Source organism: Natator depressus, chromosome 1, assembly GCF_965152275.1.
Source record: "Natator depressus isolate rNatDep1 chromosome 1, rNatDep2.hap1, whole genome shotgun sequence".
Taxonomy (NCBI): Eukaryota; Metazoa; Chordata; order Testudines; family Cheloniidae; genus Natator; species Natator depressus.
Window position 1 is genome coordinate 334,116,538 of NC_134234.1, and position 20,537 is coordinate 334,137,074.

Below are 20,537 nucleotides of genomic sequence, written 5' to 3' on the forward strand. Positions count from 1 at the left end.
ACAGGCCCTCTCTGATTGGCTGCCATTCTGCGCAGCCGCTCTGGCCTGTTGTCACCCAATCTTGCCGGGGGAGGGGGGGGGCACTGCCCCACCACAGGCTTTCAGTTTATCATCTGGTTTGCTGATCCTGGGCTGTAGAACTTAATTAACACATTTGCAACCATTCTGCTCTACAGTAATATTCTGTGTGCTCATGAAATTAGATAAAGACATTTGTGGATTAAAAAAAATTGTGCAAAAATTAGAGCTGGAAATTTAGGTCACCTTGTCAGTCCCTTTGCGGGTTTGTTCTATTCCTCCACAGCTCTGCCCAATCCAGTAAGAGACATTTCCAGCAATAGGCAATGTGGCAATCCCCATGGGGAGGCTGTTCCACAGACCTCAGAGCTAGAGGGACAGATTGATGACTAATTATGCGGTTCCCAAGTCAAACTAGGCCTATGCTAATTACACAATTGCTTTATTGAGCAAAAATAGTACAAAGAAATATCTTCATCTTAAAAAAAATAAGTGACTGTGATACTTCAGTCGTGCTTTTCATTTGAAGATCTCAAAGTACTTAGCACTGAATTTGTTACACCTCATAACGTGCTTCTGAGCAGATACAGAGACACTGGACTTAAAGAGCCAGCTTTATGAAGGGTTTGATCTTGATCCTTCAGGGTGCTGAATATCCTCAACTTCCACTGAGGTTGTTGACGAAACCCGGGACATTGGAAGTTTAGGCCCCAAAATAGCGAGTGAGTGGTAGAGTTTGGAAGAGAACTCGGGAGCCTTGCATCCTATTCCCCTGCTCTATCTAATAAGTAACCAACACTCTCTCGCTTAAGCCTCGATCTTGCAAAGGCGTATGGATGGATGTGCTTAACTTTACATATGGTGAATAGTCCCATTGATTTCAATTTCACTGCTAAGATCACATAAAGTTAAGCACGCCCATAAGTCTTTGCAAGACTGGGGCATTAATGGGCCTATTTCTGTGAATAAGATAGGCAGGATACAGCATTTAAAGGCAGTAGACCTATTCACAGGAGTAAGGTGAGTTGGTTTAGATCCTTATTTAAGTAAAACAAGTTTGACTTGTAACTATTTAATCAGAAACAGGATTTCCTTAAAAAACCCAAACCAACCCCTCAAGACAGTGTCAATAGAGCCATCTAAAAAAGTAGCTTTGCAGCTTGTAGTTAATTACATGAGGACAATTTCTAAAAATATAATTATCTAGTGAAAGAGAGAGCGCACGCAGAAAAACCATCACTTGCGGTCTAGGATGAGCCAGGTGAACCACTCAAGTGCCACAGCCATTTGGGGAGAGCGGAATTCTGTAAAAATCCAGTACTGTACTTATTCCTAAAAGCCTGGAACAGAAGAGCCAACAGAGCGTTGCTGAATAACCCCCATTAAATATAAACATTACAAAAAACAATTGACTGTCTCCTCAGTGCTCTCAGTTGGCCATGTAGGAAGATGTACTCAGCAGAGCATCTTGTATTGAAAAGGATATTGTCAAGGTTAGTTGCCCCCCATATTTAACCGTTTCCCTCTCCTTATCTATCTGAGCAGTCTGATGTAACTGATGGGTTGTGCACCCCACATTAGCCCTGCCAGGGTTAATGAGGGCCTGAGACCAGTTAGGTCACCTGGCATCACCTGAGAGGAGGGCCAGGGTTAACAGAGTGAATCCCAGATGGGAGTGGGCTGGGCCGGCAGAGAACAGGAAGGGGATGCCAACTCCATGGCCATCCTGTCTGACTCCTTATGAGAGCTGCAGGAAATTTACAGTGGCAAGTCTGACAGCAGAAGTGATTTTCATTTTGAACTATTACTGGTACATCCAGTTGCATCAGTTTGGTTGTTAACCATAGTAATCGCATGGATCCTGGCGCATGTTGGGACAGCAGGCAATGAATTGGCAGACAAACAGGCAAAAACTACAATTAATTCTGAATGCACTGACCTGGGAATCCCCTGAAGCAAACTGGAATTTAAACACCTAAATAAAAATGAGATAAGGAAGGAATGGCAAGAGCTGTGGGTGAACAAAACAAAGGGGAAAAGACTCGGAGAAGTATGCCCAACAGTTGAAAATGTTGATATTCTCCAAGGCTCTGAGAGGAAGCTCAAAGTGCCTCTATTTAGAATTCTAACAGGGCACTGCAGATTAAATAGTAATTTATTTCTAATTAACGTGCATAAAGATGGATTATGCGTAACACGGAAGGTGCAGGAAACGATAGAGCATATCCTTTGGGACTGTAAAGACGGCACCAGTGAAAGGAGGTGTTTTATATAGAAAACTCAGAGGCCTTAAAATAACAAAATTTTCCTTGCAAAATGTAGCAAGAATACAAGGAAAATAGGGCCCAGTTTAAAAAAAAAAAAAAAAAAAAAAAAAAAGGCTCTTCGCCAATTCTTTAAGAATTCAGGAAAGGTGCGAGACTCAAAGTCAAACAATCTACAAAATACAACGCACGGCAGTCAGAGCCTCAGGGAGGGAAATTTAGATGCAGTAAATGTGGAGGGGAGCATTTATATGACCAGCGTAGTAACTATGGAGGAAAGCACAGTGCAACCTACTGGAAGTGTATAGCAGCCAAGCAAGAGAGGTACAGAAACAATGCAGAAGCTACTAGGAGACATCGAAGACCAAAAGGGGAAGAGGAAAGGAGACTCAGTAAAAAGAGAAGTACACAACATAATAAATCAAAGGGTATAATGAGTGCTACGGGGGGAAAGGAGAAGACATACTATGTATGGACAAAGAGTTTTATACCTTTTATGATGTAAGCAATAAACTGCGCATCGCAGGCAGGGATAAAAAACAGAAAATGAAAATTATGGTTAAAGCAGCAGGAAAGTACCTACATTTTAGCAACTTATCAGTAGAACAACTCCATGCTTTCAGTGAAGGAAACACTGACGTGTAAATAGAATGGTACTAAGTATTTTCTGTTTACTAATAGAAGCGGTTCTCAACCCACGGTCCAATTAGCACACAGCTGCAGCCCAGCTCAGCTGTGTGGTAAAGGCTGCCAACCTACCGGGGTCGCCAGGTTCCCGGAAGCCTGGCGCGGAGAGGTCAGGGCTGCCTGGCAGGGTCAGGGCTGCCGGCCTGCCCTGCATGGCAGGACTCTGGGGTCAGGGCTGCCGGCTGGCCCCGTGAGGTCAGGGGCAGCTGTGTGGTGGGGGTAGGGTGACCAGACAGCAAGTGTGAAAAATCAGGACAGAGGGTGGGGAGTAATAGGAACCTATGTAAGACAAAGCCCCGAATATCAGGACTGTCCCTATAAAATCAGGACATCTGGTCACCCTAGGCGGGGGGCTGGTGTTGGAGCAGCTGGCTGGGGTCCAGGGCAGCCGGCCCACCCCGCATGGTGGGGTCCAAGGCAGCCACCCGGCACCGCAAACTCCGGGGCAGCCATGCGGTGGGGGTCTGGGTCAGCTGGCCAGCCCTGCATGGCGGGGGTCCGGGGCCTGGACAGCCAGCCCAGTACGTGTGGAAGGGTCCAGGGCTGCCGGCTGGCCGCATGAGTTCCAGGGTCTGGGGCAGCTGCGCAGTGGGGGTCGGACAGCTGGCTGGCCCCACGCAGCGAGGGTCTGGGGTCGGGCTCACAATGTGTAATAAGTTGAGAACCACTGATCTAATACCACATGGACAGGAACTAAAGAAAAATATCCTTGTTAAAGATACTAAACCTGATATCATTTGTATACAAGAAACACAGTTCATAGGGAAAACTAGATTTTAGAATACTAGGTTATGGCATCTATAGGCAAGAAAGAGAAGTTGGAAGGGGAGGGGGAGTTTGTACATTCATTAAGGAAAACCTAAATTATTGTGAAATTGAGTTGAAGAAACTTAATATAGAGTATAATGTTATAAGATTCCAAAGCAGAATAAATCTGCATCTTTGAGACTATATAATGTATACAACCCCTGTGGAAAACTGGAGATTTAAGGATTTGACAGAGACAGTTGAAGATGCCACAGGCCCATATATTATATGTGGAGACCTAAACAGCCATAACAGATGGCAAGGAAGTGGGAAAAAATGATAAGAATGGTAAATGTCTAGATCAACTCATTGATGAAAATAATTTAGTAATACTGAATGATACCACTAGGTTTAATGCAGCCAATGGAAATCTCTCATGTCTAGACCTTGGAATTGTGTCAAGTAGTATAGCGAGCAAATGCATCCGGGAAGTCGATAAAAAGGAGGGAATGGGAAGAGATCACTTTCCAGTATTTACAGTTTATCAAGGTAAAGGCAATGTTGAGGATGGAGGAAGGACCCCACTTGGAATATGAAAAATCAAAGTGGGAGCAAATGTAACAAAAATATTAATGAACAATGTATAAGTGATAACACTGAAGAGTTTAATAGCAATATACCTAAGGGAATTATAATGGCAGCAAAGTTAGCAATACTTAAGATATTAAGTCACCCTAAAAGTAGAAACCATGCACCGTGGTGGAATAAGGAATGTAAAGAAAGGAACAAGGCATACAAGAAAGCAAAAAATACAATGAATGGTGAGGATTTAATGAAATATAAAAGAAAGGCAATTGTGAAAAGGGCTATTAAAAAGGGGGTGGGGAAGAAAGCTGGAGAAAGTATGGCAGGAAAATAAATAAAGATTAGGAAAATGAATAGAATCTGGAGTAAGGGCAATTCTGTACCAGGCCTCATTGTAGAAGGCCAAGGGATAAAAAGCTCGAATGAAGAAAAAAGCAGAAGCCCTAGCAGAAATATTCCACAATGTTAGTAATGATGAAAATCAGATATAGAAATCTGTGTGATTGGGGAAAAATTATTAAAGAGAATCACGAGAATGGGAAGAGGTGGAGGAAGACGAGAATACAATATTAAACAAAAACTTCTGTATGAGGGAACTTCAAAAAAGCAAAAACTCCGCACAAGGCAAGGATGGTATATGGAATGAAATGCTAAAACACCTGGATGAAGGAAGTCTGAAAATACCACTCAAACTATCCAACAGTGTGTGGGGAACAGGTGAGCTACCAATGGAGATGAAACATGGGGTTGCAGTCCCAGCATGGAAACCAGGAAAGCGGCGAAAAAGACCTGATATGTACAGGCCAATTGCCCTTACATCATGTATGGTTAAAGCCATGGCAATAACGAATGAACAATTAACAACATATCTAGAAAAAAAGGACTTATAGACAACGTGCAAACTGGGTTCAGGAGCGGGAGGAGTCCATTTGATCACAAAGTAAGAGTAGAGATGGAGGCACAAAAAAGTCTGAGGAAAAAGAGTAAATGATAGTAGCTTTCCTAGATATTGAAAAAGCATATGACACGTTATGGAGAGGGCTTATTGCATACAATATCATCCATTGGCATAAAAGAAAAAATATGTAGGTGGATAAAGGATTTCTTAAGTAAAAGAACTATGCAGGTCAGAGTCACAAATGGTAGTCCGCAGAGGAGTGTTATCAGCTGTATCGTACTCAATGTAACCATAAACAATCTCCCCAAAAAGGATGAGTGCAGGAATAGACACGTCCTGGTTTTCAGATGATCATGTCATATGAGCTAAAAACTGAAACCAAGAAATAGGTGAGAAACAAATTAATGAAGCACATAAGAAAAATGCCGAATGGGGAAATGTGGGGCTTTCCATTTTAAATTCTGAAAATGAAAGGAATGATATTCACTTAAAAAGTAAATTAAAAAGATTAATTGTCTCTGTATGGACAGCAAATAGGTATAGTTAAAAGCTATAAATTCCTGAGTGTGACATTTGATAGGAAACTAACATGGAAGCATCCCATTGAAAATAATGTTGATAAATGTAAAGGTAAACTCAACTTATTTAAAAGTATTTCTGGACCCACCCGAGGAGCACAAAAGAAAGCAATGGTAATGCATTATAGAACATTAATAAGACCAAATACTGAGTACCAATGCCAAGCATTTAGTTCAGCATCGCAAACAATCTTAACGAAGCTAGACGCAATCCAAGCTCATACATTATGCATTGTATGTGGTGCCATCATCGCAACACTATTGTGTATAACGCAGATAGCTGCTGGTGAAGTGCCTGTAGCATTAAGATTGAAGTTATTGAACTTAAGCATTTGGCAAAAGTTATAGGAAACAGGGAAGATGAAAACTCTGAACAAATATATGCAGAATGCTAGGAATTCAGTGGACAACATGGTGGTAGTGGTGGGGAGGTTAGAAGAACCCCAAAAATGCCTCATGTCAACAGGCTTGAACTGTGTACAAAAGAATGAAGAGAAAAGAAAGACCTAAAAGAAATGACCACATATAGCTATTGGAAAATGCATTATGCATGGAAAATCATGCTCCTGATACAAATGAACTATAAACTATAAGGGGAATAGGAGAGCTAAATATAGTAAATTTAGCAAATCAATGTATGTGAAAAATGGGGCACACATTGCCAAATATTTACAGATGGGGGAAAAAAGGAGAGAAGGGATAGCATTCTCCATCCCAACATTTGGAAGAAAGAAATCCATGAGATTTAGCAACTGCATTAATTGACTATGCAAAACCTGGGAAAGCAAACAAAGTAGCATAGAACTTCACTATTGGGAACAAAGTATCTTTGCTGTGATACAGAAGGGCCAGGGAAGAATAGGAGAGTGATAGAGGGGAAATATATAAGCTGAAGGCTAATTAAGGTGTGGTTCCCTGTAGACTAGGGAAGTTGGCTGCAGGTTAATTGGAGCACCTGCAGTCAATCAAGGCCCTGTTAGGAGCCTAATAAAATCCCTTGCTTTAGGCAGACAGAAGAAGGAAACCCTCACCCCTGGAGCTTGGAGAGGTGTTGAGAGATTTGGAATACCTGAATACTGAAGTAATGGGGACTCCCTTCCCTGCAGCATTTAAGGACTGAGGGTAACCCCACTGAAGGGGGATGATGGTAAGAAACCCACAGGGGTTGAGAGGGGCTGGGACTCAAAGTGAGGAGCAAACCTAGACCCCCTCCCCTGCTTCCCTCCTCTACCACCTTCCCAAGCTGCTAGTAGGGCCCTCGGTACCCAAGAGCAGGGGGAAAGGATGGCATGTTAGCTCCCTGCCAAGAAAAGTGCAGGACCCACCAGACTAACATCAGCCATCCTGCTACATTGCTCAGATGCACTCTCTATACTGAGCCAAAGACATATAGTCCAATAGCTGGGCAATATTGTTGCTTCTTAATGGCATAAGACCAGATCCTCAGCTGGTGTAAACCAATATAGTTCCAGTCACTTTTACCAGTGCTATGCCAATTTACATCAATTTAGTCCAAACTGAACACCCTGGGCCCAATCCTGGCCTCAAGGGAATAATGGCAAAATTCCCATTGACTTAAATGAATCTAGATCAGGCCTTTTTTTTGGCCATGTGAAAATGCTGGACCTGCATTTAAAAGCTGCACAGACACTGGACTTTAGGGCAAATTGTCATTTTATGACCTCAAATGGTGTCATTTGCATCACTGTGATATTTATTTAAAACTAGAGCAGACAAGGCATTAGAAGATGAACTGAAGGAAATAGACTAATGACTTCCATGGCTCAGAATCACATTTTAATAAGGGGAAAGGACTCTAGCAAGCTTCTGTCTCTATCATAATTGTACCGTATTCATGCTGTAATTAACTATAGTGTGTGTGTGTGTGTGTGTGTATATATATATATATACACACACAACTGCCTGCTCCAGGATGACTCTAAATCCTGTAGCTGTGTGTTATAGGTTCTCAACAAACGGAGATTCTCACTTGGCTCAAGGAGTAGGGGGGCCTATGTTTTCGGAACAGGAGGATCCAAGTTCTTTCCCCAAAGTTTCTTGTGAAGTTCCAAGTAGCCATGAATATGTTACATTGACGACAGCACCAGATAGAACTAAGCCCTTCTGACATAAGTCTGAGTTTCTGACAAGGTTGGTTTGATTTACTTCATTTTATTGTGTCCTCAGAAACCTTGTAATATGATTGTTGGCATCCCTTGAAGAACAACCTGAAATATTAGCCATTATCTTCCTCCTCGCCATTACCTTCCTTATCATTGCCAGTGGCCATCAGCTACACCATACAGAAGTGAAATCGTTTTTAGCAATACCAAAAATACAGTCCCTGGGACTTTCACAGAGAAGACACTGGTGTGAGTTAGCTAAGCCTGAGTGTACTCATTTGCAAGCTGTGTTCACGTCATGTGACCAGGTAGGTTTGCGTTTCTGAAAAAAGGCCTCTATTCCTTCGTGCCCATCCTTCAGGGTCAGATTGTCCACCATGACCTGGGAGGTCATTCTGTAGGCAGCATCAAGGTCCAGTGCCATCTGTCTGTAAAAGGTGGCTTTCCCCAGTGCCACAACAGACCGGCTGGCTTCACATATTTTGCGTGCAATTTTCATGGTCTCCTCTTCCAGCTTGTCTTCTGGTACCACCCTGCTGAGAAGTCCATGCAGCAAAGCACTGTGGGCAGAAATAGGCTCTCCTGTGAACAGCATCTCTAATGCAACCTGGACAGAAAAAATAAATCCTACTGAGCCAGTTCAACTTGCTTTGGTTTACGTCAGCAATTAAAATGGAGACATAAGGCCCAATCTTGTTCACCCTGAAGTCGCTAGCAAAATTCTCATGAGCTTCAATGGGAGGAGGGTTGAGTCCAGGGGCAAAAATGTTTCAGAAGTGCCCACAGATGTAGGTGCCAACCTGAGTCACATGATCCTGATACCGAGAAGTACTGAACCCCCATGATTCCAACTGAAGCCAAGGAGAGGGGTGGGTGCTCAGCATTTTCTAAAACGGAGGCCCACCTTTGTGCTTTAAATTGAGCACACTAAATATAAAATAGAATAAAAATGAAGGCATGCCAAATCAGTGGGTAGTTTCTGAAAATGTTGGCCTTAGTTTTAGTTTTCTGTGTGGTTTTTAATTAGACTCCCTGATGCTCAAGTTAGATCACTGCTACATCTATTTCTGTATTCTGCTTCCTGCAGTGATCTGTGTCTGATGCTTTATTTGAGAGGGGAAAAAATCCATAATGTACTTGGCTAATTGTACAGTGCTAAATATGGGGAGAAAAATGCCTTGCTGACCTTAGAGGCAATCAGCTGATATCCAGAATCATGAGGTCTAAGTACCCTTGTTGTTGTCTTTGCTTCAGTAGCTACAAATACAAGCATCTCGGACACATTTCATTTGATAAGATGTAAAACCAGAAGTCCTAACAGTTGCAACAATGGTGCTTTCTAATCTGATATGGGAGCACTTGTACATTTTGGGGGAGGGATAGCTCAGAGGTTTGAGCATTGGCCTGCTAAACCCAGGGTTGTGAGTTCAACCCCTGAGGAGGCCATTTAGGGGCTCTGGGGCAAAAACTGGGGATTGGTCCTGCTTTGAGCAGGTGTGGTTGGACTAGGTGACCTCCTGAAGTCCCTTCCAACCCTGATATTCTTTGATTTAAAATATGTGGCATTGTATTTTTTTAAACACGGAATTGTACAATCAGAAATATTGGAGGGATGATCCAGGAGCAGCTGTAGTATCAAACCATTCTAACTCACTCAACAGATTTCAAGATGGTATCAGAGCCAGGAAGTTAACAGTTAAGGTCCCTTTCCTGAAATCTGACCTGCATAGGAGGACCCTTGCACTTGGGCAGAGCCCCACTGACATAGCGAGGACAAAAGCTTCTGCCCAGATGGATCCAGTACTGTATGAGGACTGGGACCTGAGGTTGCACGTCTCAAACAAGGCTTTGTGAAGTGAATTGTATTCCTTATGCAGTGAGTGAGGCCCATACTCGTCAGTAGGAAAGAAATGAGGAGGAGATAAAGGAAGGTCATAGATGTTATTTAAAACAGAGCTAAGCAGATCATGCTGGCATTGAAATGTCAGTGCTTGGCAGGAATGGATACCTAATGGGACTGGTATCCTGCACTTGGAGGGGTCTCTCAGCAGGGGGAAAGCATCATTGTCTAAAGGGAAGAATTTACTGGCGGGAGGGAGTAGAACTCCTGTGCTGATCTGCTGTTGCTGTGAGGACCCACTGCTTGGGATCAGGGAGGTAGCAGAGCTGCTGTCCTGGAATACAGGTCACGTCTACACTATTCTTGGACTTCCCAGCCCCCCCTCAGACTAGTGGTGGGTGTTTTTTTTTTTTTTTTTTTTTTCTCTGAAGTTGCTTTCAGAATGTTTTGCACAACAAAGTGCCGAGTGAGGGAGGTGCATGGATCAGAGCTAGAGCATGTAAATATGGGGTCTACTTTCAGGAACCCAGAGAGAACAGGTCTCTCTTGAACACCGCCTACCTTTCTAGAAAGGGCTCTCCCCATGGCCACAGCTGGTGTGGAGCAGAACAGCCCAACGTTGACTCCGGGTGTAGCAAACTGGGATTTCTCACTCGCTACTGCAATGTCACAGCTCGCCACCAGCTGGCAGCCTGCTGCCGTAGCCAAACCATTTACCTGGGCAATCACTGGTACGGGGAGTTTTTGGAGCAGAGTCATGACCTGTATATGCAAAAAGGAAGTGGTCAGCAGGTCACGGATGCATAGGTGCAACATGTTCCCATAATCCATGACTTGAAGATGTTATTACAGATACAATAATCTTAATTGATTATCTTTAATATGGTAGCACAGTGTCCCAATAAAAGACAGTCCCTACCCCCAGAGAGTATTACACAGTGCTGGGGGCCAGGACACTTCTGTGGTACTGATCACCTGGCAAGTTGCTTAACTTCTGTCTCCATTTCGGTCTGTATAATGATACTTACCCATGTTTGAGCTCTGCAGATAAAAAGTGCTATTTACCTGTTAAGTGTTATCATGATTACCTAGATAAACCACTCACATCAGCACATTGTGACCAGATGACAAATTTCAGCTGGTTTCTTCACTCTCTTCTTGTGGGGGGAAATCACTTCTGCTAAATCATATTTTACACTCCTTGGCTGAAATCTCCAAATTCAGTTTTGCATGAGCTCTGCCTTTATCTCAGTTCTTGTGCTATTGTTTAAAAACTAGTGTTCAGCACTTCTTGAGAAATGGAACCAGGCAAGGAATCCGTTTGTGTACAGTAATCACATCTGCAACTACTTTCTTCAAAACATCCTTTACAAAAAAATTATCGTATTTGTTTTGTTGTGTTTAAACAAGTCAGGAGAGCTAGTTTCTACTCCAAGATGTATCCGTTTTGTGTGGGATAATAATACCTAGCTTCTAAACAGTACTTTTCATCAGTAGATTTCAAAGTGTGTTCCAAAGGAAGTCAGTATTATCCTCATTTTACAGATGGAAAAACTGAGGCAGAGATTAAGTGATCTGCCCAAGGGCATGCAGCAGGCCACTGGCAGAGCCAGGACTAAAAGCAGTATTTCCTGAGCCCCTAGTCCAACACCCAATGCAGTGTGGTCTAGTGAACAGAGTATGTCACTTGACTTCCTTAGTTTCTCCACATGAAAAGATGTGGTTATTTACCAATCAGACTTCCCTGCCACATAGGGGTAAAGTGAGGTTTGATTAGTGCTTTTAAATCTCTTTAAGATCCTCAGATAGAAGGGGCTATAGAAGTGCAAGATATTCCTGTTAGAAAAAAAGATCATATTTATTTTAGTCCCTGGCATTTCATTTCCTCTTGAACTTTCTTTATCATTTTCATGGTTCCAGAAATATTTATGTGAAGTATGGTGCATTATTTGTAATTATTACACTTGTCATATGCTAAGGCCCTGATCCTGTATAAGACTTATACACTGACTTAACTTTTTACACTACAAATAGTCTGCTAATCCTCCTATATTTTTCTTTCTTAACTCAAAGCCTAGTTTGCTACATCAGGAACCCCAAAGAATGAAGTATCTGAGCCATTCTATTCCAATCTGCCCGCTGATTACAGCGGGAACTGCCGATAACTGAAATCCTGCACACGTTCACGGTATTAATTATACCCACAGGACAGTTTAATTTTCTTTGCAAGTTTCTCCACTTTAACACCAAACTCTTGATTCCACTCTATATGACAGTAGAAAAGATTTTGTGTTTCTTCAGCTTTTCCATGAACCAATGGCTGTTTGCTCAATTGCCTGTGGTCAGCATGGCAGGACATTGCTCAGATGGGGGTTAGGCATAAGCCTGTGTGAATAATACATGACTATCTTCAACCAGGGGTAGATGTAGCCAGCCCTGATTCAATAGGTGTACTATATTAAACTGCTGAGGGGGCACTGCCCATCCGCAGCAGCCCCCTTTTTCCTAGCACTTCAACTTTAATCCCAGCCTGGTGCTGAGGGGAGGCCCTGAGAGGCAGGGGCTGGAGAACGAGCCCATCCCCTCACTCACCCTGAAGCAGCAGCTCCTGTCCTGCGGCCCTGGGGCTGGCTCCCCGCTCTGGGTGTTTGCAATCTTGCACATAGGATCACAGTGCCACTCAGGTTCGGCCTGGCTGCCTCTCCATCATGTTTTCCTGGTTTTGCACCCTTGGTTTAATGATTTCTGTGGGTGCAACTAAACCCATGAACCCACCCTAAAGCCACCCCTGTCTTCAACTGAAAAGAGCAAAAAATTGACTTTGAATTAAACATTTATCTTACTAATACTATAAAACTAGTATTAAAATAAAGAAAAAAGGCAAATCCATGGGTGTTATCAATATGTCTAATGGTACCTGGCACTTACATAGCAACTTTCTCATGACGTTCTCAGAGCTTTTAACAAATATCAGTAAATTAACCATGTGTCCCTATTGGTTCCAGTTGACCAACTAGGTTTTGGAATAGGACAACAGCTCCTAATTGATGCAAGGTAGGTTAGGAGTATTATGCCTATGAAACGTAACGAATTGATCCATATTTGTGCAGACTGCAAGACTCATGCAGTGATGATACATGGATCAAATGTTAAAAAGATTTAAAGGAACATGCAACAATTTATACCTAGTTTCGAGTATTTGCATATTGCAGATACAAGCCTTTAATCATGCATAATCCTTACACTTCTGTTTGCATATGGAGAAATGATGAGAGAAAATAACGTGTCCAAGATCAGACAGTAAATCAGTGGCAGAGTCAAGAAGTGGAGTCAGGAGTCCAGAGGGCCAAGCTCTGCTCTAACCACAGGACCACCACATTCTTTCCCTTCTTAAACTTGTTTCATTGCCCCATTCAGCTCTGCACTTTAATAGTGGATTCACTGAAATGCATTATTAGCATTAATGCAAAACTAGCACCCTGGCTTACCTCAGCACAGGTATCAAATACTTCAATATGGTGCTTCATGTCCTGTTCACTGGACAATTCTTTTAAATCATGGCCAGCTGAAAATACAGGTCCTTCCGCTGCAAAGCATTCAATAAAATGAAGAAAAAAACTTTTAACATTGCTGATCTGAATGAATCTAGCATCTTGGGCTGGTGACAATTCAGAATGTAGTAAGTCCTATATGGCAGAAGTAGAGAGACCCTAAAAATAGGGGAGGAGGGTACTTTGCAAAAACATCATAAAATGTTGGCTTCTGTTTTTTTAGATCAAGATTTCAACTGCTGTAGATCAAGATACAGACTGCTGTACAGCATTTAATCACATAAACCCCAGTGACTCTAACAGGCATTGTAAGGACACATCTGCAGAAGAAACCCATGAGCTTTCATTTTCAGCTTCTACTTTGCCTTCCATTGTAGGCACCCAGTGAAATGCAACCAGTGATCTCACATCACTTGCTACTAAGCACCTCTTGTGTAACTTAGTGCAAGACATGACAACTGGTCATCTAGGAGAGGCACAAAATGGCAGACATAATAAGAATTTACACATAAGAATGCACATAGCTCAAATATATTTCATCCCAAAGTCATCTAAGGCACCTTATAATCTTAAATTGATATACAAGCCATAAAAGGGATCTCTTAAACTGCTACTGAAACTACGGATTGGTTCAAGGCAGGAGGTACCTGCATCGTGACAAATCACAACAGGCCACATGTTCACCTCATTAATCTTACTGCTGTGTGAAATGCTCCCTAGCAACTCAGGTCTCCTAGGAGAAATCCAGAGGGGAGTTAGTGCTGCTCCTTGCAGTAGTGACACCCTCTCCTCAGCTCAGAGAGAAGGTGGTATACCAAATGCACTGCTCCTGAGGGAGGGGGGCTGGGCAGGGCGGGAGGCAAGGGAAAAGCATAGTGGGGCTGGCTCTCTGCGTGAATGCCCTGTGACCTGCGAGGATAGTACCATATATCTCGAAAGATCCTCAAGCTCTGTGGAGTCAGGAGGCTGCAGCCCCTCAAAAATAAAGTGAGGTCACACCCAAAGAATTTTTGAAATTCTTTCCTTCATCCTGTTGGCTTTTCTGGGGGTGCTGGGGGAGAGTATTTGACCCCCTGTATTTAGCAGAGTTTCCTACCTCAGTCAATAAGAAGTGATGGGGTTTTACGGGGCTCAGCCCAGCTTCTCAGAAAACACAACAAAATAGTTATTCAGTGCAACTTAAACAACAGCTCCTACCCAGTATGGTGGGGCGTTGCTCTGTTCTTAGGCTGATTGACACAGTTCTCTCCTGTTTACACAGCTCTCAACAGCCTCTGGTTAATATTTCACCCACGCTAAATAAAGATCAGGATTTTGGTGCCAGGTTGTTCAGGAGGGCAACAGACAAGAACTGTCTTTCCTCTCTGATGGTGGTTGTGGGCAATGGTTGCTCCACCTCCAAAGCTCTCATCTGTGGAATCCTACATGGCTAAGTCCTCTCTCTCTTCTCTCCCCTCTCTACCCATGATCCTTTAACTATATGATGCTGTCGGGAAGGCTGGTGTGACAGCACAGACTGAATTGCCAGCAGTATGCAGAATACACCCAGCTATACGTCTGCTTTATGTCAAACACAAACAGTACCATCCCCCAGCTCTCTCAATGCCTACTAGAAATCTGAACCTAGATGAATGCAGAATACACCCAGCTATACATCTGCTTTATGTCAAACACAAACAGTACCATCCCCCAGCTCTCTCAATGCCTACCAGAAATCTGAACCTAGATGAATGCTGAATCCAGGCCACAGCAAAGTAATAGTGGTAGGAAGAAGGAAGTATCCTCTCTATCAAGGGCATTTGCCCTCAGGATAAGTTGGTTGGCAGTTTTGGGGTTCTTTAAAGCTCCTTATTGCTAATGGATACTTATGTAGCCAGGCACCAAAAAACATCCATGTCCAACTGCAAAGACTGTGTTCCATCCCAGCAGACAGACACAGCCCTGGCCATGCAATAGTTTCCTCTGTGCCAGATTGTTGTAACTAATTATTTCTGGGGAAAAAGCCACACACACGCCCTTAAAAAGCTCCAATTTATACAAAACACAATAGCCCATGTGCCACTCTACTGCTAGGTCATGAAAAACCATCCCATAGGATTTGGCCTTAACGTGCCCGAGATCACTTCCTCCTCCTTATCAGCTGCATTCCACTAGAACAATGAAACTGGAGTAGAGCTGGTTGAAAGTTCTCATTTAAAACAAAGCAAAAAAAAAAAAAAAAAACCCGAAGTAAAAATGTTGAATATTTCACAAAATTTTTACTTTTTTTTACTTTTGAAAAATTAGTACAAAAGTTCAAAAAAATGGTCACTTTTCCCGTTTGTTTCACCCTCTGTTCTGTGGAGCATCCCAGGGGAGCTCATGAGTGCACAGGAGCCAGAATTTTCACAGGGGCTGCACCTAGACGATGAAACTCATTACAGCAAGCGATTAAAAAGTACCATGGACTTTCAAAGCTAACTGAAAACTAATTTCTCTGACCTACCTTTCCCTCAATAAACCTTTCACCCACAGAGATATACAAATAATCCAACTCTCACTCTCATTCACACAAAATTAAAAAGAATTATAAACTAATCAAGCTATTTCTCCTACAGGCCAGGAAAGAAAAAAGATTGTTTATTGTTTTTTCTATTTTATATACTCTGGAAGTTCTCAGATATTACTGTTTTATTCAAGTTCTTATACCATGCCCATCAACGTTACCTATAGTGATAGGGGTTATATGAGTATCTAGAAGGAAGAAGGGACATAATAACACTTGGCTCTTATATAATGCTGGTCACCTTTTGATCTTTACAATGCTTGTCATCTTTCCTTTTACAAATAGGGAAACTGAGGGACGGTGAAGTTTGGAGACTTGCAGAAGAGTACAAAGGCAGCTAGTAATAGAGCTGGGAATTGAATCCACATCTCCTGAGTCCCAATATTGTGTCCTACCCACTGAACTTCTGCACAACATGTTGTGACATTGATCACAACCTCAACATTAAGCACATGAGCCTGTGGAATTGCCGCTGAAATCAGTGGGAGTTGTGGGAGCTCAACACCTCTTAACAGTAAACCCTTAAAAAAAAAAAGGAATTTTCTTTAACTCGATGGTCATTGTAACCTAGGTTTTATTCTGTTAAAAAAATCCCTATATATAAAATTGATTTTGAAAAGAAAAGAAAAGTAACAATTGGACTTATGAACCCCTAAAAATATACTGCAGTAACGGTCCAAAACGCTGCAGCTCACAACAGGGTTCCTGCAGTGTTTGTCACTTGTGTAGATTTGTATTTTCACTGAGTGAAGAAAAGTTTAGTTATTACTATCATCAGTACTTATTATTGTACTTATAAAGTAGGGTCAGACCCTGCATGGACTTATGCATACGCTTAGCTTCACACAGCGTGGGTAGGTAGTACTCTCTCAGGTCACACTGAAGGTATTTTTCATAGTGTGTAAAATTAAGCATATATGTGGGACTTTGGATTTTAGGTCTTGACCAATAAAACACGATATAAATAAAATTAAAAAAAACAGTGTTTATCAAATAAACTCTGGAAATGGTTACTTGTATCTAAGGGCTCATCTGCACAGAGCAGTAATGCAGAGTATGACAGGGTGATTTCTAAAGCACACTAAATAGTTATGCATTAACTGGTCTGTGCAGACCCTGCTGGTGGGCATGAAAGGTTCCTTAGTGTGCTTTAGCATAGTGTGGTTTGAAACAGTGCTAGGTTGATGTACACCAGGGAACATTATGAAGAGATTGCTCATTACAGTATACAAAGAGAAAGCTCCAACATCCCTGATTTTTGGACTCATTGATTTTAAGGCCAGAAGGGACCATCATGATCATGTAGTCTGACCTCCAGGCCACAGAATATCACCCACCTGTTCCTGTAATAAGCCAATAACCTCTGGGTGAGTTACTGAAGTCTTTAAATCAAGATTTGAGAACTAAAAGTTACAGAGAATCCACCATTTACTCTCGTTGAAACCAGTACGTGACCTGTGACCCACGCTGCAGAGGAAGGTGAAAACCCCCCGGGGTCTCTGCCAATCTGTCCTCGGGAAAAAATTCCTTCTGACTCCAAATGTGGTGATCAGTTAGACCCTCAGCACGTGGGTGAGACCCACTAGTCAAAAACCTGGGAAAGAATTCTCTGTAGTAACTCAAAGCCCTCCCCAACTAGTGTCCCATCACCAGCCGTTGGAGATATGGGCTATCTACCCTCATCATACCAGGCCCTTCATAAACTTATCAAGCTCAGTCTTGAAACAAGTTAGATTTGTTGCCCACACTGCTCCCCTGGAAGGCTGTTCCATCTACAGCTACCTAACATTTAAAAATAGCTAAAAATAGCCCCCTAAAAATGAAATTAATAAGCCCTGAAAAATAGATGCCCTACCTATATGTAAGTCTTTGCAGGATCCTCAGATCTGTAACAACATTCATCTAAAACACTTAACAAAGTTTGGGTAAGTATTATTATTCCAATTTTACAGCTGGGTAAACAATGGCCCTGACTCTGCAAATTTGGAACTGCCAGAGAACCAAAACATCCATTATTTGCCCATCTCTAACACTGTCCAAACCACCACTATGTATATGGCATTGTAGAACATGGCAGTTGACCCATCTTTTTTTCCAACCTTTTTTTTCCCCCTGAGATCAAGGAAATACCTGAAATGATGATGACTCTGAGAGCCTTGCTTTTGATATCATGCAGAATATCATCGCGGAGACACTTCAGCATAGAGAGTGACAGAGCATTTCTTTTCTTCGGGTTATTCAACATAATGTGTCTGTAAAGATTTTAATAACAAACTGGTCATGATCCAGTCAAACAAAATAGAACCTCTGCCACTGTTTCTGGAATCAAAGCTTTGGTCCACATAAGGACGGGCACTTGAAATTTGTTATTTTATTTAATATAATTTATGTGTATTGCAGTAGAGGCAAGAGACCTCGTCAGTACTCAAGACCCCATTGTGCTAGGCACTGTACAATCATGTAACAAAAAGACTGTCCCTGTACTGAAGAATTTACAGCTGAATCTGGTTTTAAACTTGCTACTAGGAAGCATTTCTTGACAACTTTGTTCCCTGATGGAGGCTGCTGTGTTCCTCTGTATCAGATATGGACTGGCTACACAGCTTACTTATACATACCAGATGTGTTCATCATTAGATCCTCGGGAGGCCACCTCTTGGGAACAGACAGAAGTCATGTTTGTTCTATTATCGCTTCTCTCCCATGGTGGCAAAGGGTAAGAGCATGACAATTTCATAAAGTGAAGGCAGGAGCCCCTCCCCCCCAAAATAAATACAAAATTTAATTTCAAAATTCCAAGCCACACACTTTGTGGGACTAAGAAGGCACAGTTATGTCCTGTAACTCACTGTGGCTGTTTAGGGCCCAATCCAGCACACACTTAAGACCAGGCATAACACTTGTGACTGTGAATAATCCCATTTAGGTCAACAGGACTACATTTGATGGGAATGAGCGTGGGAGCCTTGGGCAATGTGGCTCCAAGCAGGCACAGGGTTTCATCCATACAGAAGCAACTGCAGGATCTAGCCTAGGGGTTCTCAGGACAAATTTTTTGGTAGCCTCAGAGTGCGGCCACCAACTCTTGCTGATGGCCGCTCTCATATTTTTTCCTATAATATTTGGTTAGCTTTAGGAAAAACAAATAAATATGCACATACACATGTCCAAATTATTGTAATATATTTAGTGCTAGTTCCTAAGTCTGTTGTGAAAAGTGATATTAACAAACATACAAGTATCACTTTTCACAGCAGACTTACTCAGCCCTGGCAAGCCTGGGAAAAATTAAATCCTGGATGGGGGTCGGGGGAGGCAGCTGGGGTTGGGGCAATGGGGCTGGTAGGTGGGTGGGTGGCCAGGGGAGGCAGCAGGGGGCTGGAGCCTGAAGCCCCGTGGCCAGAGCCTGCCACCCCAACACACCAGGGCTGAAGCCCAAAGTCTGAGTCCCACCACACCTGGGAAGGTGAGGAACTCACCAGCTGCTCCTCCAGGTGTCTCTGGAGGGGGGCAGGGCCCAACACCTGCTGGAAGATCCAGCAACCAACACAAAGGTGGTGCATCCAAAAGCACCAGGGAGGGGCCACTACTTTGCCACTTCCCCCCTGCATCACAGCGCAGGAGGTTGTGGCCTCAAGAAAAGCCCCTGGTGGCCTCATTTGAGAAACACTGATTTAGATTGGTAAATCTCTGTGGCAGGGAAGCTCCCGGCTCTTCATAGGTCAGACAGCACCATTCCCACCGTGGGCAGTTTTATATACTACAAGGATTTTATATACCACAAGGAAAATTTAGAAGTGCTGAGCAGAGTGGGGACTACTCTGAGTCCCAGCGCTGGTCGGTTCTGTGTGACCTTTTGCTCAGCCGCTCACACGGGCGCAGCGTAGCCTCACCTGATGCCATCCAGCTGCCGCGTGCTGGTGAGTTTCTCCAGCTGTGGCTGCTGCCCCGATCCAGCGGTGGCGCCGCTGCTGAACCCAGAGGCAACGCGGCAGCGGAGGATCCGGGAGGGCTTCAGCCTCCATAGTCTCAGGCTCGCAGCCATTGCTTCTTTGGGGAAGGAGTGGGAGGAGTTGCTGTGCAATTGCTGGAGCCTTTCTGGCTCTCTGCTGACCCCTAGGCTGGCAGGGCTCTGCAGGGAAACGGGGGAAATGCTGCTCTGCCTCCACCCGGTCACCCACAGCAATCTGCTCCCTCTGCCTGCACAGAGAGCTGGGTGCTAGTGTGCTCGCCTCTGCTCTCCAGGCACACACAGCCTGATGCCGCCTTGGCCTGCCTGCCCCTCAGTGCAAAGACATTGCCATTCTCACTTGGCAGCACTCATTTTGCACAGGTGTACGTGACAATGCATTAGAGCAGGACAATGGTGAACTGGACCTAATGTCTCCAGCCCCAGCCACTGGTGTGGTGCTGTTATGTAGGCTCCCAAAGCAGCAGTGACCTTCTTAATATGCCCAGTACAGGATTTGGTACCATTTGTTTGCAGATGCTTAACGTATCTGGGAGGATGTTGTTCAGGTCACTCTTCCTAGGAGGGCAGCATTCATGCAGGATGAATTACTCTTCCCTCTTTTGAATAGAGTTCTGCGGTTCTTTATACCCTCAGGAAAACTGCCTGGATCTGTGACATTCTGATTTTATGGGAGCTGGGGATTTAGATCTAAGTCTGCGTCAGTAAATTGTCTTAAATGGCCTTTTGAT

General features: G+C 43.3%; 1 protein-coding gene across 1 annotated transcript; it reads right to left on the minus strand.

The window, feature by feature from the left end:
* Positions 1 to 7,933: 7,933 nt before the first annotated feature.
* ECHDC3 (enoyl-CoA hydratase domain containing 3) lies at positions 7,934 to 19,921 on the minus strand. Its single transcript, XM_074952827.1, has 5 exons — positions 19,730 to 19,921; positions 17,967 to 18,088; positions 13,229 to 13,326; positions 10,302 to 10,502; positions 7,934 to 8,507 (listed from the first exon to the last, which is right to left on the minus strand). Exons 1-5 carry the CDS (start codon positions 19,879 to 19,881, stop codon positions 8,175 to 8,177), a joined length of 906 nt encoding a protein of 301 aa, XP_074808928.1. The 5' UTR covers positions 19,882 to 19,921; the 3' UTR covers positions 7,934 to 8,174.
* Positions 19,922 to 20,537: the final 616 nt, after the last annotated feature.